Consider the following 19,276-nt stretch of genomic DNA (forward strand, 5'->3'; position numbering starts at 1 on the left):
ACAATATTACCTATATGTTTTTTCCTCTTAAAAAAGATGTTACCTCTATTCATTCTTAAATGAAATTTGAAAATTAGTATTAGTGCTGCTCTAGAAATAAACACTCTTGAAAATTCTGTCACAGAGCAGTTGAAAGATCCTTTTATGAGGGTAAATTTACCTCTGCAAGATAAGTCACAAGACTAAACGTAGTGTCTGAGAAGGAGTCGTGCAGGTATCTGCACACTACGTTGATCCAGTTAGAACAATCTCTGGAGTACGTGTGTGTACTGTACAGGCTCATCATGTGAGCCAGGTTGACAAGTGTTGGGCATTTTTCTTCTGCACAAACCTGAAAAAACGACAAAAAAATTTCATTTACTTAACGACATTAAACATAATTTTATTCAATGTATTCATTTAATGAAATAATTTAGATATATATGTTGAAGCATTAATGCATTTTATCTCAATACAGAAGTTAAACAGAAAAGTAGAAAGCACAAGGCATCCTTGAGGGAATGATTTAGATAATATGGAAAGATGGTTAATATGCCAAGCACTTCCATGGGTGTTAAGTACACAGCTTTCTTTTCAGTCCAATATTCTAGAAAAATGTCTTTGGTAAAAACCTAAACATTTTTGTAAATCCTACATATCATTTTGTAAAAAGAGTTTTATCTTATAAAATCCATATAAGTTTCAAAGTACAAGAAACTAAATAGGCAGACTCAACCAGGAAATCCTCAGGGAGGTTCAGAGTTGCTGTGCCAAAGAAGAAGTGCTTTAATCTCAAGGTGTTTAGGGTATCTCACCAAAGCAGTCAGCTGCAGAAGCCTCAACATGTGTGATACAGTAAAAGGACTTAATTGGAGGGCTGATAAAACGCTTGAGCCCTGCATCTCCAATGTTCAGCTAAAGCTCTCAAGGTCCTTGGCCAGTCATTTACAGGCTGGTACAAAGTACACTGACTTTCTTAAAGTTTGCTTGATATGGTATTACAGTATCTGAATCCACAAATGTTTGGGAGAATCTAATGGGCCAAATGCACCTTCCTTGTCTGTTCCCTGAGCCACTGCTGAGGATGTTCCTTAACCTCCTCCAAGGATAACTGAACAGTGAAGAACTGGAAAAGGGCCATGTTAGTCTCAGCTATCATGAAAGGATAGCCGTGACTTAAGTTTAGTTCCCCTTTTTTTCATTTTCCTCCCTTATTCTTCCATCTTATTTTCACAAACTGCCTAGAGCATTTGATAAAACAAGAGTATTACCTTTTAAAATATATATAAATTTTCAACTTTCAGATGACTGTAACTGACTTTTATGCTTATTCATCATGCAGACAATATCACTGGATAAGCCCAAGATATGAAGGTGTGCAAGACTCTGCAGAAACTTAACATAGTACCTTGGAAGTTATTTTATAAAATCATTCAAAGCAGTTGTTTTCATGCATTAGCCTTTTACTCATAAAAGAGACACCAGGAAGAAAAAAGAAAGAGTTGGTTGATATTTCAAAATAACTTGTATTTCACTTATATTTCAAGATATAATTACTTGTATTTCAAAATATAGTAATTTTTCACACTATTTTATAAAACCATATAACTTTATAATTTCATAATCTGTTACTCTTCAGCAAAAATTTTTAGTTTGAGGTGAATTCTTTAATCTTAGCTTGAAGAATGACATTCTGATAGAATTCTTATCTTCTTAAAGGATATTTTTTTGAAAGAATGATTTTTTAAAACCTAGTTTTTGAAAAGGAAGACATTCTTTGGAGTATAGGCTGTGCAATTTTATAGTAAAGCAAGACCAGCTTAATTTTGGAATTTTGGAATTACCAGGTTAAATTATGAGCCACAAAGAGTTATGTTTTATAACAAAACTTTTTTAGCATGCTATTTTTGCCATAATGAATAGCTAAAAAGGACAATATTTGTTCCAAGTATTGCTTCATTTTGAAATGCTGTGCTCTCCATGGGCACAAACAGCAGCAGCAGTGATATTTGCATAATGAGGAAGCACATAATGACGGAAAATCACTCTCAACAGTTGAAGTGAGAGAATAATTAAGGCATCAATTTAGTCCACATCCTGCAGGTTGCTGAAAGCCCATAGAGGGAACCTTTGTGTGCCACTCAACAGGAAGAAAACAGACTTCACAGCAGTTTATGACTCACAGAAAGCCATTTATTTGATTTCTTAAAAACAAAAGATAGTTGGGACATTCCTGTGCTTTGCCTCAGTCATGACAGCAGAGGCTGCAGCTCAAGGGGCTTCCATGGTCTTCTGGCCACACTGCTTCTCACCTGCCCCAGCACTAAGCAAATTACTCATCACATTTCAGCTGCCAATCTCAAATGTTTCTACTTCCCTTATCAGAGAATTTATGCTTTTTATTTTCTTAAAATCCCCAAATAAGCTGACAGTTTTTTCCTTATATTTTCTTTCTTACCCCTCATGTAGGAAAAAAAAAAACCCCTTTTGTTTACATTTTCCTAATGGTATGTTAACAGAATATTAAAATGAAAGTCATTTTAATAAAAATTTAAAATCACTTTTAGACCTCATTAATGCAAATACACATTAGGTTTTTTAGGGCAAACCATCATTTTCACAACTAAGATGTATTTCCATTAACTATAATGATGACTCTTCTTTTTAAACACATGCTTTTAAAATGGTTAAGAATTTCTCCACATCTATTGTTCTTACTCTTGTAGCTATGTATGTGATAACTGGGTTGGTAGTTTTTTTTCACTCCATTGGTACCCAGAGATAAATCTGCACTTACCGACATTGAGATGTGGGCCAGGGAGAGGTGTTTGTTTAGCTTTCTAGAAGCTTGCTCTTTCCATTTATTGATGTGCTATCTGCTACCTGAATCTAAGGTTTGAAAAAAGCTGCTTATATAAAAAGCTCTTCCAGAGAATTTTACGTGCTTGTTCCCTTATGTTGCAGACTTCTCTGACTTTTCCCCAGTGATTTAACCAGGTTATTTTACTTATATTACTATTGAGTCACTTCCTCAGTACACCTAATTTCCTGTTGTATATATATTACTGGTAAATTCATATAACTCCTTCTTATAACTACTTGTATTTTCAGCTTGAAAAGTCTTTTTTCCAAGACTCAATGTAACAAAATAAATAAATACATAAATTTAGCTCGGAATTAAGTTTAAACAGAAGGCAAAGTAGTTGTGATTTCTTTCTTGTTCTTAAGAGGAAATTACTAAGTATATAAAATTAAAAATAATTTTCTTTTACAATTTGAGCTATAAAATTTTTTATGCAAAGTTTGTCCAGAGGCGATTTAAAAACAGCTACATACTTGTTTAAGAAATGCATGATGGGAAGTAAAGAGTCAAAACAGTGAAGAAAAAAGAATGAAGGGAGCAGAGAGATGAAGAGAATGTTAAAAGGCAAACAAAAATAACTTTCAGAATCAAAAAATATATTATGCCCTCTTCTTCCTCAGGGACTCTGCACATGTGATTTCTCCTGCTTGGAAAATTTCTACCCTTTGCCCTGCTTCTGTTTCTCATCCAGGGATCTTATTTTGGTCATTCCTATTCAACCTTCAAAGTCAGCTTAGATATGAATTCCTCGAGGCAGATTTTGGTTTATGTGTCCCTAGAATATTTGCATGGAGAATCCCATGGACAGAGGAGCCTGGCGGGCTACAGTCCACATGGTCACAATGAGTTGGACACAACTGGGCGGCTAACAGTTTCACTTTCATTGCAAAGTCACCAGATTCTAGGTAATCACACCTCAAAGTCTAGGCCCCACGGGGCTAAAGGTTCTATCTACTTTGATAATCACTGTATTTCAGCACCTTATCCAGTGCTCAGTACATATCTGGTAGTGAATAAATGAATGACTTGGAAACTGACAGGTAGAGGATAAAGTAGGGAAACGGAGCAGAAAAAGACTCAAGACTCAGAGGACAGTTACTCTAAACAGGTAATTTTATTCACTGTCATTTGAGCAATTGTAACTTACATCACTACTATATTACTCCTTCATATATGCGTAAAAATAAAAATTTAGATGCAAAATTCACATAGGAAGTGACAGTAAAGGATTCTGAAGAGATTCCCCCCTTAAGATAGACTCTAGAGAAATTTCCCTCCAGTGTTATCATTCAGCGTAACATTTGCTTACCTTTGCTATTCGACTAGCTGTTTCTTTGCAAAACTGAGTTGGGCTGTCAAAATGCTGGATTAAGTGAGGCAATAAGCAAAGGATGTTAAGAGGAAAGCCTATCAAAAAAAAAGCAAACAATAACCAATTTTATTGCACATTACTTTAAAAGTTAAAGGTTTTTATTTTGTTTGTTTTTTAATTGGTTCACAGAAACCATTTTCTTTTTATTTCCTGGGGTACTTGATCTTCTAAAAAAAAATGTGTTTTTTTGCTTTTACCAAAAAATTTATGCTACCTCACATATTAAGAAAACTCTGTGGAAAAGCAGAAATTAGTAGATTTCAAAACAAATGATTAGTTTACATTTCACTACATTAAAAAAGCAAAAAAAAAAAAAGTTGGTGCAATTCTATTCACATCACCTGACAACTGGGAAGGATCCACCAACGTGTGTTTGGAGACAGAAATGAGTTTACTCAGGAGGTGCACTGTCATTTCCTGTGTGGATACTGAGGTAAAACCCTTAAGGAAGAGCTGCTGGAGGCCTGGGAAGTTATTCCACTTCAGTTTGCTTTGTACGTTTTCAATCTTCTCTCGACTCTCTGATTTATCCAAAGGCAGGTGGATCAGCAGTTTGTTGAGAAGCCTGAGAGCCAGGAGGTATTCATATTCATAATCTGATTCTAACAAAGAGGCTGCTATCCAAAAAATGGTGGCCATCAAGTTGGCGGGCTCAGTAGGGGGCTGCACATCGTACACCGCCTTCTCTCGCAGGGAGGAAAGGCTTCGAGTCCTCGCTAAGCTACTGCTGTGGTTGATCCGTCCGTCCATTATATCCAGTGTGTTACTCCGCCGCCGGTCCCCTCTCCGGTCACCAATTAAACTTAACCTCAAAGAGTTACTTCTTGTATTACTGTTGTATCCCAGATAACTGCTACTATTGGGACTTGTGCTTAGATTGAGTTGTCCAGTGCTTTTCCTGTTAGCTGCATACTTGTTTCCCATTATAGGATCATGGTATGAGGTTCTTGAAAGAAAAAAAAAAAAGAAAAAAGATGAATCCACGCACAACTGCTTCTTTTGCTACATTAACTGTACTCTTAAAACACCTGAAAAACAATAACTGTTACCAGGAACAGTCATTTTTAAAGTATATCTGACTTAATACCTGAAACTAACACAACACTGTAAATCAACTCTACTCCAATAAAATTAAAATATTAAAAAAAAAAGCTTATCTGACTTTGCTGAAACCAATTTCAGTTCTTTCTTCTCTATTAATAAAAAATGTACAACAGTATCTTTTCTACTGTAACTGATTATTTCCCCTGAGTTGGATGAGGTTTGAAGTGAAAATGCTGCTATAGTGACTGCTGATAATTTTCAGGTCTGGGATTTGGTGAACATTATATCCGAAGCCCAGGCCTCGTTTGCCTCATCTGCAGACTCAACAGTCCTGATGTCCCTATTTCTGTCAATTCACACTCTTTCCAAAAGAACCAAGCTCAAAAACTTAATTTTGATTTCTCCTTCTCCCTCACATCTAGTTATCATTGATTAAAAAATAATTACAGAATATTTTCTACATGTGCCAGTGGTATGCAAAATGCCAGGAATACTGAAGTCCATGAAAATTATAGCCTGCTAGTTGCTGTTATTAAAACATTAAGAGAATACTGTGAGAATCCAGAGGATAGAATGCTTAACACTCCCCTGGTCGCAGTTAGAAATGCTTACCTAGGAGAGGGGTATGGAGGTGGGATTTGAAGGATAAATCAATTTGGGATTTACAAAGAGGAGACAGTCTGAAGAGAGGCTGGTCCAGGGAGAAGGACCAATAGGTGGCGAGTGTGAGTCCTGAGGAGCCTGGCCTGCTGGGGGGACAATGGGTTGTTGAGTGTGCAGGGAACAGAGCCTGTTACTGGGGCTGAAGCCTAGAAGCACAGCATGAAGGTCTCTGGACAGATGAAAGAGGACCAGTATTGCCACTTACAAGCCCTGAGACCTTTCACCTATCCTCACTGTCTAAGGCTCATTTTCCCACTGGCAATTCATCTGAATTTGGGGGTATTCCTCTCACTACCAATATAATATATATAACAATATAGTATTATGCCTATTTAGCTACTGAAGTTTTGTATACAAATCCACTGGTTGCCTGGCTTATCAATTCTTACTGAGAAAGAGCAGACAGAAGATCATAATGCTTCATGGTTTCAGCTAAAGTATCAATTGCAGATTCCAACGTGAGAAGCAGCTCAATCACAAATCCCTAGAAAAAAGGGGCAGATTCTAATTAATTATGTTCTGAAAGAAACTGTAATGCACATCCTGATGAGATTTTAAAATAGAACAAGTTCCACATTAATATTACAAAATAATTAAACTCTTGAGCAACATGATCTTACAGATGGATGGAAACGTAGCAAACTAATGGTATAAATTGATTATAATGGCAACACAACCCACCCAAAGTTGCTGGGGCCAGAAATCTAGGAGACATCCTTATTTCTTTCTCTCACGTCTAAACTGAATCCATCAGCAAGTCTTGAAAATACTACTTTAAAAATACACCCTATATCTGACTTCTCTATTTCCACAGCTTCCTTTAATCCAGCTATCACCGTTTTGGCCTGGGCTCTTACAAATAGCCTCTTAACTGACCTCTTTTGCCTTCCTAAGGATGCCACAAAGCCACCCACAGTGTGAATTTTTAAAAAAGCAAATCACACCCATCCTCCTCCTTTTAAAACTATGTGTAGTTTCCCATCAACTCAGAGTAAAATCCCACCTCTCGCCAGAACCTCCCCAGGCCTCACGTGATCTGGGCCTGCTGCCTGCCTGCCTCTGGAGTCCCCATCCCATACACGGCAGCCACTCTGGACTGTTTGCTTTTCCTCCGAAGAGCCCACTGCTTCTGCCTCAGGGCCTTTGCACTTGTTAGTCCTATTTCCCTCTGCGCTCTGTCCCAGATCATCACAGGGCTCACTTATTCATTTACACATGTGTTCAGAACTCATCTTCTAGATGGTTATATAAAAACAAAAAAATACCCCTCTCCCCTATCATTGTTTAAACTGTCACCCTACCTTATTATTTTCATAGCATTCACCATTAAGTAAAATTGTATGATACATTATTGATGGATTAAAAGGTTTGTTTCCCCAGTGAAATGTGAGCTCCATGCTAAGAACTCTGTGGTGTCCACTACTATATCCTCAGTATCTGAAACAGCGTTAAATAACATCATGGGTCTTTACAGACCTATGTTACGTTCCCTACTGCAGTATTTCATGTAATTTATCTTAAAAAATGAATTTCAGTGTTTTACTTTACATCTAACTTTAAATTCCTCTTTTACCTTGTAGTCATCACAGAATATCCAGGTGTGTGTGCATAAAGCTGTTTTTATAGGCACCACTTAATTCAGTCTTTATAGGTACCACCTAATTCAATCAAAGATGAATTATCTAACTTTGTTTTTAGTTCTCTGCCTCTTAGCATCTGACATCATAATTCTCTATGACATTCACTTGGTTCTTCCAAGTGACTGTCATACCTGCCGTGTGTAAATACCTGCCGTGATTCACATTTGGAAACAGGTCCTCGACAATGAGGAACTGCTCAACACCTGCTGAAACAAGTGAAAGAACTACCTGTGCGTCTTCTCCTGGATCCCCTACAGTTTCTACAAGTCTGGAGAGAACATCAGAAAGTGTAGTTGCAGAGAGAGGCTGCTTTAGGGCCCTGAAAATCTGAAAGGATCTCCCAGCATAGTGTCGAGAAGAACAAGAAAGTGCTGTCTGCAGAGCAACCTCGCTAAGATGATGTTCCAAGTGAATTCCTTCTGTGAAAACAAAGGAAACGAGTAAGTGCTTCCTGTTTTTCAGGGTATATATAGGGGTGATGATCAGAAGCTGGGAACCATATTAAATTCAGTGCCAGCATAGTACCTGGCAAACAAGGCATTAACATTTGCTAACATTTTCCAAGTCAATGCTTCTCCTTTTCATACAATTCTATTTGAACTTTAGAGGACTCTTCATCATAATCTCCAGGGAAGTAATCCTTGAGAATAAGGTCTCTCAACGTCACCTCTATTGTCATTTTGACAACATAACTCTGTTTTGAGGGCTGTCCTGTGCTGTGTAGTCGTGTAATGGTATCTCCAGCCTCTTGACAACTTGACACCAGTAGCAACTAATCACTGACTTCCCACCCCCTAATTGCAAGAAAAATGTCCCAACAAGAATCACCCCCTAGCTAAGAACCACCATTTTAGACATGTTTTACTCTGATTTTCAGGATGTGTTCAATTTTCGATCACAGAAGCCCAAACCAGTACAGTTTGTCATCTCTGTATATGTTCCTTCAAAATAATTGTTTCATGATGAACAATCATGTTAAAATTTTATTATATGTCAAACAAAGAATGTCAAAGTGGCATTCTTTTTTTCAAAGATCTATTTGGTATGTACCACTTTTAAAGTCTTTATTGAATTTGTTACAGTATTGCTTCTGTTTTTATGCTTTGCTTTTTTGGCCATGAGGCATGTGGAATCTTAGCTCCCTGACCAGGGATCAAACCCACATCTCCAGCATTGGAAGGCAAAGTCTTAATCACTGGACCACCTGGGAAGTCCCCAAAGTAGCAGTCTTATTTTCAAGTAGTAATTTTTCTTCAACCAAAACAAATCTGTTACCACTAATAAGTTAAAAAAGAAAACCTGTCTATGACTTTTGAATTTAGACATGTCAACTGTCAATTTTTTTGCTGAACATCATCAGAAGTTTCGACATCACAGTAAAAGATCTACTTGAAAGTAAATATTATCCGAGACATTTATTAAAAGATACCTGAGCTTGACTGCTTAAAAACAGAAACCACATGTTTCAGAAATGTAGTCAACTGCTCAGCACTCTTTATGCTAGGATTCTTGGCAGAAACATCCTCATGGTTCCAAAGGGGCCCTCTTTTTCTGAAAACAGAGAACAGATGTGATTCCCTTGGTTTTTAATTTGATAGTAAGTTTTACTCACACTCACTTAAAATGTGCTTTTGCAATTAGAAAGGATAGTAGTTGAGTAAATCAAACAGCATGTCATACAGTCTACTGCTACTGTTTATAGACTACCTGGATTTGCAATGGTCTAGAGCAAGTAGCCAGAGAAGGCAATGGCACCCCACTCCAGTGCTCTTGCCTGGAAAATCCCATGGACGGAGGAGCCTGGTAGGCTGCAGACCACGGGGTCGGGAAGAGTCAGACAAGACTGAGCAACTTCACTTTTAGTTTTCACTTTCATGCACTGGAGAAAGAAATGGCAACCCACTCCAGTGTTCTTGCCTGGAGAATCCCAGGGACGGGGGAGCCTGGTGGGGTGCCGTCTATGGGGTCGCACAGAGTTGGACACGACTGAAGCGACTTAGCCGCAGCAGTAGAGCAAGTGGCGGAAGATCCAAGTTACATATAATTTCAAAATGTTCCATCGTTATAGTCAAATGCTCTCAGAGGCAGTAGGAAAAGATGGCAAATTTTGCCAAGTGAGAAGAGTACCGGTTACTGCTTAGATATTAAAGGTCAAAATTTATAGAGGTGAAACATTATTTAGATTGTAAGGCAAAGACAATAATTTATAAGCTAAAACTACAGGACAAGTTTAGGACAGAATAATATCCTTCGGTTCTTTCTTTAAAAATATCTGTGCCATTTACCAGCTTGGTTATTCAGGTTTCAGCCCCTTATTAGCACAGGCCAAGGTGCCCTGCAAAAAAATGTGGTCACACTGCCTCTAGTTCCTGACACCTCTGATTCATCAAGTACTATGAGACTGACTTTCTCAACACATTTATTTAATTGGGCCCTCCTCCACACTCCTCATTCTAGCTCAAAGATTTTCAATAATGTCTCCTTTCTTGAACGATCTGTAACCTCTGGCCTGGGCTTCCTGGTTCTGGTTCTCCAGTTTGAATTCTCCCACGCTTTCTTGTCTAGGAGCCCCTCAACATTACATCCAAGCTGGATTACTCAGCAGCCTAAGTGAGTAACAATTATACCTTGTTTCTCACCTCTGTGATTTTGCTCTTGCTATGGTATGCCAGCCCCTTCCTCCCCAACTATGTTTCTTCTTTACTTAGAGTGTTTTGCCAAGAGTGGACCGTAAGTAAATATTTGATGACTGACTGGTAATGCAGCTAATGAAGGCAGAATATACTGTAGTTCAGATAATACTACACTCTCTTTGGGCACTTAATCATTCAGACATGATTAAGGCCTTCCTCACATGTAATCTTGTGTGAGCAAAAGAAGAAAGCCTGGTTGCATCAAATTTCCTGAATCTTGCACATGATAAACCTGTCTTTTCCAAATCAATGACACTTTGGAAAACAAAAACAGGGTTCGCTGAAGCTGACAAATGAAACGACGACTTAACAGAGGTTTATGGCTGGGATGGGAAGAGCCGCAAATGTTACCTTGAGGTAATGAATTCCATGAGGGTTTTGACTTTTCCATCCTGCTCTACTGAGATGTCAACCTCGTTGAGGATAGTGGTGTGCAGATGGGAAATGGCAGCGCTGTTATTTCCTAAGCTGATACTAGAGGAGGTAGAACTTGAGCTGAGCCCTGAGTCGGTCATGGGGGAGGGCTGGTAATCAGGTATAAAATCACTAACACCTGCTGAAAGAGACCATGGGTGTGAATACCCAGATGTGAAACCATCTCCCACAATATTTAAAGATTAAGCTATGGGTCCTTACAGATTATACTGGAGCCTCACAAGCACCAGAGTACATCAACTGAGTTTTTGAGCAAACACTGCTTTCAGAGCCTATTAAAACTTAATGGTTCGGATTAACTATGCTAGCCTATGCTGCCATCTGCTGAACAAAGTTGGAACTGGCAGTTTCCTGACATTGGCGTATTTCCTCAACATGTGTTAAGGAAATAATTTCTACAGTGTTAGCTGATTTTTAATTTCTTACATTAAGGGGTCCATACTTTCTGCTTCACTTTACTTAAATCAAGACAATTTTAAAGTCTGTGTGTAATATTTATATTATGCCAATTATTAAATAATTCTAAAGGTTATCACTAACGCCCATATTTATAAAATGGCAAGAGGAGCCTTAAAAACAAACAACAAATACAAACTATGGAATTCTGAATAGAAATGCTTAACTTAAAAAAGGCAGTAAACTTTATTCCATTCATCTTTTAATCACAGTTTAACAAGGCAACTAAGTTTACTAACGATTGTTTTCTCACTAACCATAGGGCTTTGAGTAAGCTACAGGGCTTGCAGTAAGTAACTTTAAAATGGATTAACCCTGTATCTGGCATTATATGATTAGGAAAAAAAGTAGCCTTATTTCAATTTTTAAACCCAATTATTTTCTGGGTCATTTATTATAAACCTGATGGTACTGATGAATGAAATAAATGAATTAGGGCTATTAGGAAAAAAGAAAATACAATTTGAAAAGTAAAACAAATTCGTATCAACAGTGAAATAAATTCTACATTAAAGTCTCATTAATTTGGACCTCACTACTTAAAAATATATAATTTGGAACTTACTAGACTTTGCGATGTATAACACTGTAAATGCAATTAATATAACTGAATGAATAAAAAATTTTAAATGTCTTCCTTCATCAATTTTTCAGCTCCTGAAAGAAGGAGTCTAATACAAGTTTACCATTTTTTTTCATAACCAGTGCTCAAATTAAGCCACTCAACATTTTTATGACAAAGATCCTTAAAGGTAATAGAGATTCAAATACTCCAAGTTTAATTCCTTCTTTTATGAATTAATAATGTCACTGGTACCTAAAATAATAAAACTATATTAAAAAGTACTCTCTAGTATCTCAACTTCAGTTGACCTTCTCCAATGCAAGATTAACAGAGTACGGTTCTATTTTCAAACCACTTTTAAAGCAAATACCTGTGAAAGTATAATCTAAGTGTGCAATTTGTTTGACGGTAAGCACCCTGGGCTCATTAAACTCCTTGTTCCTGAGAAGGACAGAAGCAACAGTTCGGATGTTACTGTTGGATCCCATTACTATTAACAAGTGCAGAAGCAGGCGTTTGCAATGTTCATACACCTCAGGGTGGCAGTGGTCAAACCCTAAAAAGAGTAGTAGACAATTATCATCAGGAAAGGAAAATGATGAGTAGTATTCTTGCTACCAAATGTATATTTTAAAAAGAAAAGCACAAATTAAATATCTTGTGAAAGATGACATACTACATTAAGTTTTTTTATTGCCCTAGAGTTCGTTCACACTGTTACAATATCCTGTGGTCCTACTGGACTAGGGCGAGTCAAGACAAGTTTCCAATTTGTTTTATGTCTAAAATTTAGTAATCTCTTAGAAACCATTACTCTGTTACTTAACACTAGATAGACATGAACTTCTAAAGGCAAGCATTTTTTGTGCCTGGAACACAACAGAAAGTCAGTAGATGTTTGCTTACTGAAGGAAGGAAGTAATTTATAACATGTGTACATATCAGGAAAATTTAGGAGAAGATGGCTATTTTGATTTGTTTCAGGCAAACAATCTTACAAGCATGAAAAGTATTGCTGAGATGTGATGGACCCCACATATTTGTTACAGAGGGCACAGCGGAGCTTTAACTATAATAATTAGACTGTCTACAATCTAATTATTTTGGGAAACTGTCAGTACCCATTTCAATTTTCCATTTACTCTGAAAGTTCCCATTCCTAAAGGTAAATTAGTTTTACTCTTGCTACTGTTACAGAATCTTTCCTGCTGGAAAGTATGTGTATTTTTGTGTGCGGAGAGACTGTACGAAAGGAACAGGAATGGGTATAACAGACCTGTCTGTTAAAAGAGAGGCTAGGAATAACACCCCTCTAGATCATGAGAATCCCAGTAAAAAGTGTCATGGAAACAACATACAAAAATAAGAACAGAAAATGTAGAAACTTTCTTAAAACCATACCACTTTTCCCACTGAGGAAAACTATGAAGGTTCCTCAAAAAAATAAAAATAGATCTACTATATGATCCAGCAATTCCACTCCTGGGGGCTATACATCCAAAGAAAACAAAAACACTATGAATGATACATGCACCCCAGTGTTCACCGCAGCATTATTTACAACAGCCATTAAAAAAGAATGAAATAATGCCATCTGCAGCAACATGGACGAACCTGGAGGGTATTATGCTTAGTGAAATAAGCCAGACAGAAAAAGACAAGTACTGTGTGTTATCACTTATATGTGAAATCTAAAAAATAAAACACACTATTGAATATAGCAAAACAGAAGCTGACTAACCGATACAAAGAACATACTAGCAGTTAGTAGTGGAAAGAGGGATGGTGGGGGAGGAGTGGCAAGATAGGGGTGGGGAATTAAGAGATACAAACTACTGTGTAGAAAATAAGTAAGTTACAAGGATATATCGTACAGCACAGGGACTCTAGCTGATATTTTATAATAACTATAAATGGTGTCGAATCTATAAAAGTTTTGAGTCATTATTTGTACATTATTTGAAACTCACATTTTAAATCAACTACACCTCAATAAAGATAAATGAATAAAATGCAACCTATAAAAAACAAACATACCATATACTGCCTTTCAGCGATCACAGAAATACACAATGAAAGAAATAGCACCAAATATTTATTACCTATAAAAATTGCATGAAGAAGAAGATGGAGGTAGCTTCCCCATTCCACCTTCACACTGTGATCAATGATGAGATCCGTCAAAAGGATCACGGCTATGTTACACCTATGACAAACACGAGCGTTACTAATGTTCCACTAGAGCAAACCTAGAGAAAATCTTAAGCAAATTACTCTAAGGCTTTAATACTGCATTTTATGGAAAAATACAATTTCTCAAGGAAAAAAAAAAGAAGAAAAGAAATACAGCTGAGGAAACCATTCAGTGATAGTTTTACAAACAGCCTATCTGCTAAGGGCTCCTCCCAGCCAAGGGCTATTTCATCTTCAACCCCAAGACCTGGTGTACTGCTTGCCACATAGTCGGTGTTCGGTACACATTTGGTACATTAATACATTTTGAAAGAATGCAGTCACTGTTCTACTGTGATTTTTGCTAAGCAGGAAATCAGCTTAACTCAAAATAAGAGTGCCTACTACTGTAAAATAGTATTTTTCAGATGTAATAACTGGGTCCCAGAAAGGTCAAGTAACTATGCCAGACACCCAGAAAAGCAGCAGCAGCAGAATTAGATTTAATACCATTCATTGTAAACAGTGAGAAGTCTGAGTTTTCAGATCGCTTAAAATCTAAATACACGGATAGAATTTGTGGCACTATCAAAGGAAAGAAGGTTGGTTGTGTTCTGTGTTGTCAGATAGCATAGAGACAGCTGAAAGTATTAAGCAGCGGTTTGGCTCGTATGAAATAGGAATGACGCTGTGGTCCACCTGTGAAGAGGTAATCCAGGTGATGACGTTTCAGGCAAGTAATCCACCAGTGGTGACCAGCAGCCTCCAGCTGGTGGGAAGGGTAGTGGCTCTCCTTGATTATGCTCCATCACTTTCAGTCGCCAATTAGAATAAAGTGGCATTGAGTCACCTATCAAAATAAAATGATCTCATTGTCTACACCATCTACTTTCTGCCAATATAAGCAAACTCTAGTAAGATACCAACTATTTATAGCACTGGAAAGTGATAAAAAAGAAAATTTCCCACTATTTTGACAAATGTTTGCTAAGTAGACCTGGGTACCAATATTATCAGATTAAGCAAATCAGAGAGAGAAAAAGATATATCAATTCAAATTCCTTTATTTTAAATCAAAGCAAAACTACATGAGCACCTCATAATGATTTCACAACTGATGTCCAAGCTATGAGACCACATTATAGGTAAAGCTGCCTTGTATCAAGGGCCTTCTGGTAAGTTACTCAGTTCAAATTTCTGGAGATAGGGCCGATATAAACCCATCTTCACAGGAAATCTGCTCTACTGCAGTGGGGCTGCAGGGTGTAGTAAAAAAGGCCATCAAGACATGTGAGTTCTGTGTGACGTGGGTAAGTCACTTAACCTCTCTGGACCTCAGTTCCATCATGTGCAAAATGAGGAGATTGGACCAGATCATCTTCAGGGTCCCTTGCGGTCTGAAGGCTTGTGCTTCCATTTCACCCTACCTTAGTGTTAAAATGAGACTCAGACAGAGTGCTCATTTTGCAACTGCAAGGGAGAATGTTCAATAAAACCTGAGTCCCACCAAAGATCAAACCTGTTCAAAAAAGCAGCCTGTTGCCTGTGTGTCTGTTCTGTGATTCTTTCTATGATGCTTCTTGAGAACCAATTCTTATGTTCCTTTTGATCAACCTACAGGGAACCTGTGCTTTTAAAATGTATTTCCCCCACTTAATGTTGCTTCTTAAAGTCAAGACATTTCAGATTATGTTGGAACACCACTAGTGGCAGTTAAATACTCTTAAGAACAATTTACTGGAAGAATACAATTATTAACATTACTATAATGATAGTACACCTGACGATCACAGTTAATAAAAAAAAAAACACATTTGGAATGTATTACTTTTTTCTTCTTCATAAGATCCTCCAGAGCTGCTACTGTATCGAGATTCTAGTCTGTGATGTTGACGATTTAAATGACTGTTTAGTCCACTGTAGATGTCTAGATGCACATAGCTGTGGGAATGACCACTGAAGTTAGTCACAGTTCATGGTAAAATGGTATTTGTACTTTATGTTTCACTTTCTATGCTTAAAAAAGAACACAGCACACAAATTACTAACTAAAGTTTACTGTGATATATTTTAACTTCCACATTACAATTCAAAAGCTTTGAAGTCAGTTATTTCTGCCTGAATTTTTTCTTAAGCTGTTGTGATAATACCTTTCTGGGGAAACCTATTCCATATGAAACAGGCAAGAGTGAAATATCCATTTAGAAAAGGTTAAAAAAATGTAGCAACACAAAAAGTGACTCACCATACTCCACCTATTCATCCATTGGTGCATATTTAAAAATCTAGCATGCAAGTGTCTCTAATGTGAAAAATTTCCAGCATGGAGATATATTTCTTCACTAGAATATTAACACCATTCCAATAGCAGAAATTATCATTTATTCTGATGATAATCAGGATACGTCAAACTGAAAGATTAATGAAGAACAGAGAAGTACTTACCTCTCTTCAATACACTCTTTTATGGGCTTATTATCAGGATTGCCATCCGTGGGAGCAACCATTGTATTGCTACTAGAAGTAGTTCCTGTCATCAGAAATAAAACAGTATCAGTGAATGTAAAGCTTAGGACAGCTCAATAAGAACAGAAGATTTCATACTACAGATGTCAAAACTCCACTAAAATGAGAGGAAAAGTGAAAGTTGCTCAGTCGTGTCCACTCTTTGCAACCCCATGAACTATACAAGTCCATGGAATTCTCCAGGCCAGAATACTAGAGTGGGTAGCCTTTCCCTTCTCCAGGGGATCTTCCCAACCAAGGGATCGAACCCAGGTCTTCGGCATTGCAGGCAGATTCTTTACCAGCTGAGCCACCAGGGAAGCCCAAATGAGACAAAGGTAATTTTTAAAAAGGAATGTACTCTTAATGACCAACAGAGTAAGGAGTCAACAGCAACAAAGTTAGGGATGCTGGAAAAATGGACAAGAAGTAATTAAGGTTGAAAGAGATGAATCCAGAGCTGTTAGTGGAGGAAACAAGAAACTTCTGTATTGATACTGTTAAAACCTCCAAAAGACTTAGGAATTAGTGGCAACAGAGTACCTCTGGAAGCAGGGGTTGAACCAGATGCTAAAAATGGCAAGAATGGTTGAAAATCTATTTCAGAAGTAGCTGGGCCCCAAGAGCTACCCCTCTACCTCTTATAACTGGGTGACTGTCTCTGCTCACTTGAAGTCTTCTCTGATGACAATAAATCAGAGGATTTCTAGACTACGGCACAACATACACAGGTGAAGGAGGAAGTACTTTACTGAGAATAAGGGAACCAAGTGGAAATATACACACATAAGTAACTTGAGAAGACATATCTCCCTGCAACCTTCTTATACCACTGGGCTATCAGAAGGCTGGAAGACTGTAAGTGTGTGTATCTATGGATTATACGTATCAGTACACACACATACACACAGCCCTACATCTTCTATTCTAGGCAGAGGATTGGAAGAATTTTCTCTGGGGAATCTGATTAGTATAAGAGAAAAGACCAATGGACACTTACATCGATGAAATCATTGTATAAAAAAGGACATCAATAAGTTCCATATATACCTACAGACCATCCAATCAACTCTTCAATATGCGACTGTTTATGAAAAGACAGATCTAGAATTGGTAGGCTTTTGAAGAAAGCTTTTACTAAGACAAATCAAAACAAAGAAACAGCAATATAAAGAAAACAGGAACTTTCCCAGGTAGAAAGCTTTATAAAATATAGAAGAAGATAGCCCAACTGTGAAACATGAATAGGATGCGCCTAAAAATTTTTTAATTAAAAAACTCTTTTTGGAATTAAAAACGTTTTAGCAGATATAAAAGATTCAATAAAAGCATTATTAGAAATCTCCTAGAAAGTATAACAAAAAGATGAAACCAGATGACAAAAGTAAATTATAAAACATAGTATGAAAGATCTCTAATTATACAATGTTATTAACATCACAAAAGCATTTAATATAAACTGAGTGACAAAGAATTTCATATAAATTTAATCTCCAACAGTCCAGATATTATATCAATTTTCAATGGATGTAGTTTCAACTCAAAATATTATAATATAGATATACATGAAAGTAAATACACTCACATGATTGAATACTATGTATAATATAGTCTCAAATAATTATAATATGAAATTATACAGTTATTTCAATAAGTGAGCAATTCCAATATTTACATATTAATTATATCCATTTATAAGAGCATCTGTTGTAAATGGACAAAATGGATATATTCCAGTTCTGAATAGGTATCTAAATGTTCCCTTTATCACATTACAAATCCTTACATTGTCAAACCTTTCTACTCATATGAGGATTTACAAAGTTCTGTCAAGTTAATTACATCTATAACTTAACGTTTGCGTGTTTTCTCTAGGGCGTTTAAAGCAAACGTCTGCTAAAATGAACAGTTGTGGAAAGCTTCTTTTCTCATACAAAGTAATCACTTTTAAATGACTTCTCACCTGAGGTGACAGAAGGGATCTTATAGCTGGAAGTGATGCGGTAATAAGGGGGGTTATCCATGTGAGTGACCCCTGAACTGACGGGCTCGGTCAGCTGGAGCTCACTCACCAGCTCTTCAAGCAACTGCATTGTTTTGTCTCTACCTAAATATACAATAACTTTCTTCACCTGTCACAAAAAAAATCGTTTGGAAAAGAAAAAGCACAATTTTTATCACACAAACTTGTCTTGAGACAAATTTTATCAGAGTAAGCTCAACTTTAAGTAGCAGATGAATAAGCACAATCTAAATCTGAATAGACACTGATCAGCAATTAGACATTAATCAGCTTTATAAGTACTCTTCCCTTCAGCCCTCAATATCGTATCGAATTAGGATGACCTAGATATATTGCTTAGGCAATGGCACCCCACTCCAGTACTCTTGCCTGGAAAATCCCATGGATGGAGGAGCCTGGTAGGCTGCAGTCCATGGGGTCGCTAAGAGTCGGACACGACTGAGCGACTTCACTTTCACTTTTCACTTTCATGCATTGGAGAAGGAAATGGTAACCCACTCCAGTGTTCTTGCCTGGAGAATCCCAGGGACGGGGGAGCCTGGTGGGCTGCCGTCTATGGGGTCACACAGAGTCGGACACGACTGAAGTGACTTAGCAGCAGCAGCAGCAGACATATTGCTTAGGCAATGGCACCCGACTCCAGTACTCTTGCCTGGAAAATCCAGCAGATACACTGCTTAATGGTGTCCATAAAGTCATCACTCCCCTTATTTATTTTTAGAAAAGCAAAAGATAATTGTCTTTTTATAAATCAGTTTCTTTTTCAATGGAAAATGAAGTGAAAGTCACTCAGTCATGCCCAACTCTTTGTGACCCCCATGGACTATACAGTACATGTTATCAGGGTTTATCTCCTTAAGATTGGC

At 37.3% G+C, this 19,276-nt stretch overlaps 1 protein-coding gene across 17 annotated transcripts in view; it reads right to left on the reverse strand.

Moving 5' to 3' along the window:
- Positions 1-19,276, reverse strand: part of FRYL (FRY like transcription coactivator) — a 259,369-nt gene that overhangs the window by 35,589 nt on the left and 204,504 nt on the right. For 13 of the 17 annotated variants that reach the window (XM_060417094.1, XM_015096494.3, XM_060417093.1 and 10 more), the window contains 13 exons: positions 18,351-18,519; positions 16,328-16,412; positions 15,711-15,823; positions 14,582-14,732; positions 13,813-13,916; positions 12,081-12,266; positions 10,606-10,810; positions 8,991-9,112; positions 7,790-7,980; positions 6,311-6,405; positions 4,556-5,160; positions 4,152-4,249; positions 161-331 (listed from right to left, as the gene is read on the reverse strand). In XM_060417094.1, the coding sequence (XP_060273077.1) occupies positions 161-331; positions 4,152-4,249; positions 4,556-5,160; positions 6,311-6,405; positions 7,790-7,980; positions 8,991-9,112; positions 10,606-10,810; positions 12,081-12,266; positions 13,813-13,916; positions 14,582-14,732; positions 15,711-15,823; positions 16,328-16,412; positions 18,351-18,519 (2,295 nt within the window). The remainder of the gene's footprint in view (positions 1-160; positions 332-4,151; positions 4,250-4,555; positions 5,161-6,310; positions 6,406-7,789; positions 7,981-8,990; positions 9,113-10,605; positions 10,811-12,080; positions 12,267-13,812; positions 13,917-14,581; positions 14,733-15,710; positions 15,824-16,327; positions 16,413-18,350; positions 18,520-19,276) is intronic. The other 4 variants (XM_060417090.1, XM_042251400.2, XM_060417087.1 and 1 more) reach the window with 1 other exon arrangement.

This window comes from Ovis aries, chromosome 6, assembly GCF_016772045.2.
Source record: "Ovis aries strain OAR_USU_Benz2616 breed Rambouillet chromosome 6, ARS-UI_Ramb_v3.0, whole genome shotgun sequence".
Classification (NCBI taxonomy): domain Eukaryota; kingdom Metazoa; phylum Chordata; class Mammalia; order Artiodactyla; family Bovidae; genus Ovis; species Ovis aries.